The sequence below is a fragment of the Brugia malayi genome, assembly GCF_000002995.4.
Source record: "Brugia malayi strain FR3 genome assembly, contig: Bm_v4_Chr1_scaffold_001, whole genome shotgun sequence".
Lineage (NCBI taxonomy): Eukaryota > Metazoa > Nematoda > Chromadorea > Rhabditida > Onchocercidae > Brugia > Brugia malayi.
Window position 1 is genome coordinate 70294 of NW_025062475.1, and position 10592 is coordinate 80885.

General features: G+C 22.9%; 1 protein-coding gene across 2 annotated transcripts; it reads left to right on the forward strand.

Annotated features, from left to right (window-relative positions):
- Window positions 1-2686: 2686 nt before the first annotated feature.
- Bma-cox-5A lies at window positions 2687-4581 on the forward strand (the record flags this gene model as incomplete). 2 transcript variants are annotated; one of them, XM_001893732.2, is made up of 5 exons in its annotated part: window positions 2687-2804; window positions 3051-3116; window positions 3236-3405; window positions 3819-3925; window positions 4539-4581. In XM_001893732.2, 5 exons carry the CDS (start codon window positions 2687-2689, stop codon window positions 4579-4581), a joined length of 504 nt encoding a protein of 167 aa, XP_001893767.1. The 2 variants fall into 2 exon arrangements, with proteins under 2 accessions (XP_001893767.1, XP_042931988.1); XM_043076054.1 differs by lacking the exons at window positions 2687-2804; window positions 3051-3116 and having other exon boundaries at window positions 3238-3405.
- Window positions 4582-10592: the final 6011 nt, after the last annotated feature.

Genomic DNA, 10592 nt, shown 5'->3' on the forward strand with positions numbered 1-10592 from the left:
ATACATTATTAGTTTTATTGAAGTTGAAATTGAATTTGAATAGAATACAATAAAGAGATGAAAAGTAAAAAGCGTTCATTATGACTCATCGTTTCATAATTCCAATAAGCTTTCCAAAGATTAAATAAAATGAAAATTTAGCTATTAAACCTATCAGATGCAATAAATGCGAGAATGAATATTGCATGTCTTACAATCATTAATGAATCATTAAAAATTCACATAGAAATTATACATTAATTACTATTGTTTGTATAATATATATATATACTTTAGAAAGTGATGACTAATTGCAATTTATAATAATAATAATAACTTTTAATAATAAACTTAGTACAGAATTTTTCATTACCATACAAATATATCATATCATATCACATTCTAATGATTATTACAATAATTTAAGTCAAGTTAGCAAGTTAGCTAGCTATTGATAAAAGTATTAAAGAGAAAATGCAAAACATTGAGTGAAAAGATAACATTTGGAAAGGAGAAATTATTTGATTGATTCATTGATGAATTAAGCTAATATAAGTCATATTCAATAGCATCAATAGTGAGAAAAATCATCGAGACTAATTCGAGAGCTAATACTTGAGAGCTAATTCGAGCTATCATTTATTTTAAAATTAAAAAGAAAAAGTAAATAAATATAACTGTAAACAAATGCAGGAAATTTGAGAATGTAATCTTTCCATTCTTCAAGTTTAATTCATCTTTAACATATCATTTAGCTGTCTTCCTAATATTAATAAATTTTCTTACTAAAATAATTAATATGAAAGAATTATATGAAAAAATTTCACTTTAGAAAATGACTTTTTAGATAGAAATAAATTAATATGATTTTTCTTTCTTTTCTTTTCTTTTTTTTTTTTTTAAGATAACTAATAAAGTTATGATAAAATGAATAAAATGTAATAAATTATAGTTGAATGTAAAGAAATGTAATAATATTGAATTATATAGCAACTAACTAACTTATTTATTTCACTGAAAATTAATTAAAAAATGACAAAAAAAAAAAAAAAAAAGGAAAAAGGAAAAAGAAGAAATCAATCATTACCTTGAACAAATTAATGAGAATAATAGTGTAAGAAGAAAGAGAAGAAAAAGTTTGAAAGAGAGTAAAACTTATCAGTGCTAATTTTAGAGTAAAGGTCAATCAGAGTTGACCAGTTGGAGGAGTAAGGTCATCTGGCAAGCATAATAGACTACGAGGTGACACACACATCTCTAGCATCGTTGTCCTCCTACCTTGTCCAATAATATCACACAACCCTTCTCAACTACCATCATGTGTGAACAGATGGGATAACTGTGTATAAGTGAAGAAAGGGAGAGGGAGAGGGAGGGACAGAGAGAGGGAGAGGGAGGGAAAGAGGGTATATAGATAGATAGGTAGGTAGGTACGTATTACTTTATAAATACTCTCTCTCTATGAACAGAGAATATATATATGATTGACCACAGTGTGACATCAATGGGACACTACTCTTCACGTTGACATACTTCATTTGACATCTTCCAAAATTTAAATTCATCAATTATGCATAAAATAAAATGAAACTGTATTACTTATGCTTTTGTCACATCACAAACATTACTCTCATTCATCCTTCAATCAAAATTAGTCATTATTGACCAGTGACCATCTCAAATAAATACTTGATGCATACAAAATTAATTCATTATTTTTCCAAAACTCTATATCATATTAAATTTATAGTTTTAAAAAATAAAAAAGAAAGAAAGAAAAAAAAAAAAAAAAACGCACAATTTATCTTATTAATTAACAGATAACTTCAGAAATGAATTTAAAAAAATAAACAATATCATACTAGAATTAATCGTAGATCAATACATATAACATAGTTACTATTCTCTCTTTTGATATCATTATTATTAAAAAAAAATAATAAAAATATTCTATCCTATATAGATTTGATATTTTTACTCTATAAAATAAATTATTCGTTTCTTTCGTAAATTTCAAAAAAAAAAGTCCATTTCATGTTTTATGTATTATCAATTATCTTTTTTCTACCTACTTTCTGGATAACAAAGAATGAAGTGACAAAATAATAAATGATTCGTTTTATCTCCATGAACATACAATAATTTCTTAATTTTTTTATAACATATTAATTTTATAACAAAAGAAGAGAGACAAATAATTTTTAAATTTTACAATATTATCAGTAGAATCAATTAATTAAGATTAGATTTCATTAATTAAATCATATTAACTATTTATGTGAGATAAATTAGGAAATAAATCAAAAGAAACTAATTAGATGTAGAGCAGAATTGCATTTCGAGACCATTTGAAATGATGCATTGGCTGCAGTTAATAAGTGTTGCTTCTGAGAAGTGGCGGGGGAGTATTTTTTTATTATTACGGTTATATCATTTGAGATTGATTTCTTTTCCTGTTACCTTCCATCTCGGAAGTGTCTTTTTGATTTTTTAAAAACAAAAATGATAATAGATTTTAAGATTACCAATGATAATCAAAGTGTTATCGATTGTTCTTCTATCTGTTAATAAGAGAAATATGTTTTTAATTTTATGTGATGATTTGAAATTTGATTGCTATAATTTTATTGTATACGTTATTTTTTAATAGTTTGATAGTTTTCATTTAATTTATGTGCTATTGGAAATATTTTTAGATTGGAAAGGAATGCTAGCTTTTGCTCATCTTATAAGTAAGGCTATTATAACAAAACCATGTTTGATGCGTCAAATTACCACTACATCTATTCGAAATGGCAAATTTTTCGCTGATGCTGAAGACAAACGTAAAGTTTATCCATTGCAAAAGTATATACAAACCATAAGTGTTATGTAAAATTTCACTTTTTCTTAAAAAATAGTTCATCGATTTATCGAAATTTGCATCCTTACGGTAATTAACATATGTCTTTTTCTTTTTTTGTTTCTTAAAGTCTAAAAATGTGACATATTTAAATACTTAATCGGAACATCAAGGCATAAATGTTAAACTTAAGACTGAAATATAGTTCTTTATAGAAGTCAAATTGCAGGTCTTGACCAGCACTATATGGATATCTTCAATGATCCAAATATTGATGGTTTCTTTTTGCGAGGAGGTAACCTATGAATCATAATAGTTGAAATTGATTATCTTTTTGCGAGGAGATAATCTATGAATCATAACAGTTAAAATTAATTAATGTTACTATGATTACTTTTTTTTTTTGTTTTATAGCTATGCAAGATTTACACGAATTGGATATAATTCCTGATCCTGATATCTGCGATGCCGTGCTACGTGCTTGTCGACGTGTGAACGATTTTGCACTTGCCATACGTTTTATCGAATCTCTGAAAGAAAAATGTGTTCTTAGACGGTGGACTCACAAATGGTTATTGGACAAGGTACATTGATTTGTATTTTTTTTTGCTTTTGTGCAATAGCTTAATTGCTAGGAACTAGCTGAATATATGAACAATCTTCTCTCTTCCTTCTTGAAACTGTCTTTCTTAAGTATGATAAGCAGAAATGTATAAGTACTGCTACCATCTTTGTGTGGTCCTGATTGCATAAATTTCTGGTTCCAGAAAACTTTTATAATTTCAATCATTATTTTATGGATGAGCTTTTTTCTTATAAAGAAATTTTTAACGCATTTATGATTAACTCTAGTTAATAAAATGAATAAACAAATTTTCTTTCTTCTACTTTTTTACTGCTGTTTATGAAGAAATACTTTATATTTTATTCTTCAGACTGTTGTTTTAGAATTATTACAATGGATCTTTTGACTAATCATCAAGCTATTCTTTTCCAGATCAAACCTACCATGGACGAATTAGGCATTCCAACACTGGAGGAAATGAATTACGACAAGCCTGAATTGTTCGTGCCTATGTCTGATTGGTGGTGGGAACGAAAGTGGTGTGTTGGTTATTGTTATTTACTACAAATAAATTATTTATTTGTAAATGATAGTGAAATTAACTTTCGTATTATGTTTTGTTCATAGGACATTGTGCCACTATCTTTTTCATTCAACTAACTATGATGTAAACTCAAAACCTGTGTTAGAGAGAGATCAAAAGTTGAGATAGAAACAAGTATAATATAAAAAGAAAACCATTAATAAATATTAGTCCTATGAATGACATTGGTATTATTAGTAATTTCTGATGTTTTGATTAAGTATTATAAGAATTCGAACAAAATGGCTGTTATAAGTAAACTGAGATTTTCCTGTAAAACTGGATTAGGTAATGGTAGAATGAATTTTTTTTGGGTGTTCAGTTGATGATTCTATGATTCTAGTGATTCTAATTAGTAATTTGTTATATGCTCAGTGACGAAGGATATTCTTCATAATATGCGATAAGCAGAAAGTAATACATTTCTTATCTGTTGCATATTCTAAACTATGTAATTGTCTAAGTTTAGAGCAGCCTTCTGACTATAATCATTTATGTGGAAAGTATAATATAAAGAGAAGGACAGTTCTACAGTTTTTGTACATTTATTGTTTAAACTCATTTTATAGGTACAAGGAATATGGATTCGATAAACATGGCTACGAGTACTGAAGATTTTATACGACGTATAACAATTGCAAACCTATAGTTTTTTATGAATTTAAACATTTAATGAGATAACTAATTTGCTGAGATATTATTCTCTGAACAAATATTTATATGAACTCTCAACCTCAAGTATGCATCTCACTGTTCGTTCGTATTGTGACATGGAGCCAATGTTAGTTTTAGGGTGATAGATTTTGACCAGCTTTTTTCATATGAATGTTTTGTTTTCTTGTTTGTATTTATAATGATTGTAATAGCTATGAAAGTGCTGGAGATGTGATCCAGTTGAGAATAAATAGAGTATTTCGATTTTTTTTTTTTTAAAGCATGCAATTCTGTATTGGCAGAAGGTAATAAGTTTTGTAAGAGAAATAAATGCTTTCTGAGATTTCATTACCATGTGATTTTAGGGAATACATTTTCAGGTAATTTTAAGAGGAGTAAATAATAAGCTAAGCAATGCAATATGATATGAAAAAAAAAGTGTATTTACACAAATTTCAGCTTAATATAACATCTGTATTTCATTTTTAACTGATGACAGAAGCAATTGTTGACTTTTATCAATTAGTCTGTAACTTAGTCTTTTAGAGCAATTTAATTCGTATATTATAATTTGAACATAATTTTTATGGTACGAGAAAGAGTTGAATAATCAGTCATTCATTTCAATGACCTTACATGATCGAATAGACTATTTGGTTGTGACTCATTAAGTCTATTCCTGGGCATTTCCAGAATGTAAAATGTGTATTTTGAAGGACGAGCTATACCGATTGTGTCGATTTAGCGATTTATTCATACGGGAAGATAACAAAATGCATCGTAGATGGGTTTCAATTGTCAACGGTCATTCATTGTGGAAACGATAGAAGGAGACATTGATCAGTGATTGCTTACTTTATTTCTATTTTTTCATTTTGTCAATAAGAAAGAGGCAAAGAAATTTTTTTTTTTTTTTTTTCTTTTTTTATCTTTTCGTTCATTATTATTACTTTTGATAGTAATAGCTATGAAGGAATAGCTATTTGAATATATGTTGATAAGGCGCCAAGCGCTAAATGATTTACTTTTAAAAATGCCTTATAAAAAAAAAAAAAAATTGCTTATAAATTTTATTCTTCTTTCCTTTTATTTCATAGCTTTTTATAAAAATGTTCTATTTCATTTGTTTTTTCTTTTTTTTTTTTAAAGATTTTTTTTTTTCTATATCTTATAAAACTTTTTTTACTTCATAATTTTAAATGAGCTTTTCTTTTCTTCTTTTTTTTTTTTTTTTAAATTCAAATCCCCTGAAAGAAAATGAGGAAGAGAGAGAGAGAGAGAGAGAGAGAGAGAAAAAAGCGAAAATTAAGATTGTAATGAAAATTAGTGTTATTAAATATTTTCGAAAGTAATTAAATATGTTTTGCTAACATTTTTGATATGAATGTGAATTCATATGAATTAAAAAAGTGAAAAATTTAATTAAACAATAAGCATTTTAAAATTAAATGAGATCTTTCTATAAAAAAGAATCATTCTGTAAATATTGTCAAAATCAGTGGAACTTTCAAGTTACTAATGTTTTTACAAAAGTTTATTTGAATTTAAAGTTTATCTGAATTTAGATTATAAAAATAGAATTTAGCTGCAAAGAGAAAAATATAGTATAATTGAAAGTTAAAATATTGTTATTACATGAAATCAACAATATTTCAGCTTTTGAAATCAAATAATTTTATAAATTGTATTGCGTATATTCTTGAGATTAAAACAGAAATACTTTTTATGATGTATTTGTGTAACAAAATGTAAACAAATCTTTATTGCGTTACGTGTCTTAAACGTTTATCGGTTATTATTCATTCATTCGCAAAAATAAATAAAATTCATTTGTATAAAGAATGAAAGATTTTATAAAACAGTTTTCTTACTTTTAACTTATCAAATAAATTATGCATTGCAATATCATTATCATTGGTCAAAGGTTACTTTATCTTTTATCAAAATAATTTATTCTCAAAACATATTGTGCATCTGATCTAAAAAAGAAAACACCAATAGAATCTCAGAAATTATAGCAAATGATTGTTGACAAATATTTTAGGTATGCTTTCTTATCATTCTTATCATTCTAATCATTTATAAATTATTAACGAATGAAGTAATCAACTAGATAGTTAAAGTAATAAAGTAATTAATTTGCAAAAAAGCAAAAAAATAATTCGCATAAGAAAACAATAAAATTTATTCTGTAAAAACAAATAAAAGTTTAGAAAAAAAAAATGGTTAAACAATAAAATTCAATTTGTTTTAATTTAATCAAATCAATTTTCAAATCAAATTCAATTTTTTTTCTGCCTATTTATGTTTAAATTTTAAGAATATCTGTTATAATTTAATCAAATTAAATATAATAATGATAATAAACAAATATATTCCTTAATTTTTTTTTTCTCTTTATTTATGCTTAAATTTTAAGTATTATTATTATCATTGCTTTTTTACAAAAGTGTAAAATCATTTCTTATGAATCATTTTAATCCTTATATTTGGCTTTTTTATAAGTTTGTTGTATTAAAAATTTTTTCTACACAATTGATATATATATAAATCAATAATTCATTCTTTCCATCCCTTTTTTATTATTTTCAAAATATTGCATTAGAAATAATACTAGAAATCAAAATATTATATTAGAAATAATACTAGAAATCAAAATATTATATTAGAAATAATACTAGAAATCAAAATATTATATTAGAAATAATACTAGAAATCAAAATATTATATTAGAAATAATACTAGAAATCAAAATATTATATTAGAAATAATACTAGAAATCAAAATATTATATTAGAAATAATACTAGAAATCAAAATATTATATTAGAAATAATACTAGAAATCAAAATATTATATTAGAAATAATACTAGAAATCAAAATATTATATTAGAAATAATACTAGAAATCAAAATGTTATATTAGAAATCGATTGAAAATTGATTTATTTTATGCTAGAATGAGAGAGAAACATTTAAAAATCGGATCATTTTTGAATGATCAAAAATAATCCGATTTATCTTACTTTTGTTTGTTTACTTGTTTCGCTGTAAGTTTATTCATTGATAATTTGATATAAATTATTTATTAAACTTTATTGAATTATAGCAATTTATTCATCATAATCAATAATAAATAATTGATTTGCAATCATTTTGTAATTTGATGAGAGAAATTTTAAAATAATACTTTGATATTGTAATTTAAATAAATTTAGATATTCTTTCATCCTTTTTTCAGTGGTATTTTTTGAATTGCTATCTTCAAGATTTGAAAGTCATATTTTGAGTCACATTGGAATAATTTCGTTTGTAAATTTTAGTTTTTTTTTATACAATATTATTTCATTTTCCTCTTCTTTTAATAATAATAATAGTAGCAATAATGACAATAATAAAAATAATAATAATAATAATAACAATAATAATGCTTATTGTTAATTTTGATAGTTTTTCTTTCGTCTTTTTAATTTAAAACGATTCAAATTTGAACTTTAATTTACTCATTGATGTCAATTAATTTCTGTGAAATGAAAATACTATGACAAAATATTGGAGACATAAATTTTAGAGTGTATTAATTAACCTTACAGATTAGATTACATCAATTAAATATATCGATTTTATTCATTTATTTGATCAATTAAATCTAATTTGAGTCATTCAATTTGTTTAAAATTTTTTAAGAAATTATTAAAATTTATGTTAGTTAAACTATCGTTTTCTCTTCAATCTATTTAATCTTCTCAACAAATGGACATTTAAATTTAAACTTTAAATGCCCATTAAATATGCAAAATAGTAAAAATTACAAATTGACTCTTTTAAGTGGCAATTAATAAAAACATTTTCTTTTCCTAAAAAATTATTCATTGTTAAATTGTATTGAAATTTTCAAAAAAAAAAAAAAAAAGACAGAGGGAGAGAGAGAAAGAAAGAAAAACTCAGTGTTAATTCATTTAATGTCTTTTTGCGAGTATTTATGAGTGTTCAAGAAGTGGAAATTTCGAACATTCAATGATTATTAATGCCAAAGGTACTATTTTTATAACAAAATTTAATTATATTACTATTAATAGCAAACAGATTATTATTTTTTAATTATTATTATTATCGTTATTACTAGTAGTAGTAGTAGTAGTAGTAATAGTAATAATAATGATAGTGATAATAATAGTAGTAATATTATTATTATTATTATTTATGTCCTACTTCTATCAGGATGGAATTTTTTCTTTCTCATAAATAAATAAATTTCTACTCAAAAAATTACACCCCAAATTGTTTGCTTTAATGAGAGTAATAATTAGAAAAAGTCATTCATTAATTTAAGTATGTCATATGGTGTATTTATTAATCCAAACATTTAACATCAAGAATTCTCGAATCAACGATTCTCGATTGTGTTATTTGTTTTTTTCTTTTTTATTCATATTATATTACCTACTTGAATGTGCTATTATCATGAATTGATTATTTATTAATATCATTAACTGATTATTTATTATTATCATTGATTGATTGTTTATTATTATCATTGATTGATTATTTATTATTATCATTAATTAATTGTTTGTTATTATCACCAATTGATTATTCGCTATTATCATTAACTGATTATTTGTCATTATCATTAATTAATTATTTGTCTTTGTAGCTGCAATTTCAACGAGATCAATTTAAAACAAAAAAAAAAAAATTAAATTTAACTAAATAATATTAAACATTATCATTCACTATTTAATAATATTTTATCATCCTGAAAAAAGAAGAAAAAAAAAACATTAAAATTACATTGAAAATTTACATTTTAATTTTAAATTGCCTGAAATTAAATATGAATGAATAAATATTTCTAAAACGAAGACAGAAACCTGTTGGATTTGCTGTAAATCCATCAAATTTCGAATCGAATAGTACAAAATTGCATACATTAATAGAAATTAAATGTAAGTTAAAAAAAAAAAAAAGAAAAACGAACAATTTTATTTCCAAAATTTATTTTTATCAATTTTTTTTCTTTTCTTTTTACTTTTAATTATTAATTTGTGGTTAATCAAAGTTGTTTTTAACTAATATTAGTAATAATTTTTGTTGATATATTTTGATTATAATAGAAATTATTATTGTAATAATTATTTGGCATAGTTTATTATCTTATCAGTAAATTGAAAACCTAATTTCTCTTCAAATTATCAATTAATCCTAATTTTTGAATGATAAATTCGTCCGGTAAATAACAATGGATTAAACTTTATATATAATAAAAATCAATGAAAGTTTTTGAATTAAAATTTAATTTCTTTTATTGCTATAATTTATTCAATTTTTGCTTATTAATTTTAATAATTCATGCATAATTCATTAAAATTTTATTAGTAAAAAATAAAAACTTTTTAATAAAAATCTAAAAATTAATTGGGTGAAAAATAGCATTCATAAAAAAATGTTTTAAAATTACTTTAAAAAAAAAAGTTATTTATTTTTTATTTTTATTTTTTGATTAATTCAATTGATAACTTTTAAATGTATGAAATGATTTCGGTTGATGGATAATAACGAAATTATTAAAATGAGAAAATTTATTGAAAAAAAAAAAATTGTTTTAATTAGAATTTTTTTAATTAATTATAATTGAATAATTAATTATCATTTAACAGTTTTGGTTAATTTTTCAGTTTTTTTTTTTGTTATTTTTCATTAATATATAAAATAGTTTTTGCAAATTTAATTTTTTTAATGCAAAAAAACATATTTTGCAATTGAATTATATATGAAAAATTTAAATAAAATAAAATGAAATTTTATTCTTTTTTAAATTTATTTTTAAAATTCAAAATTTGCAATATATAAAAAGCGCTCTATTTAATTTTTTTTTTTTTTTTTTTTTTTGTAAATTATTAATTATTTACTAAAAATTAATTGAATTTTTATGAAAAATATTAGTTCATTTCCATTTGCTTATTACCA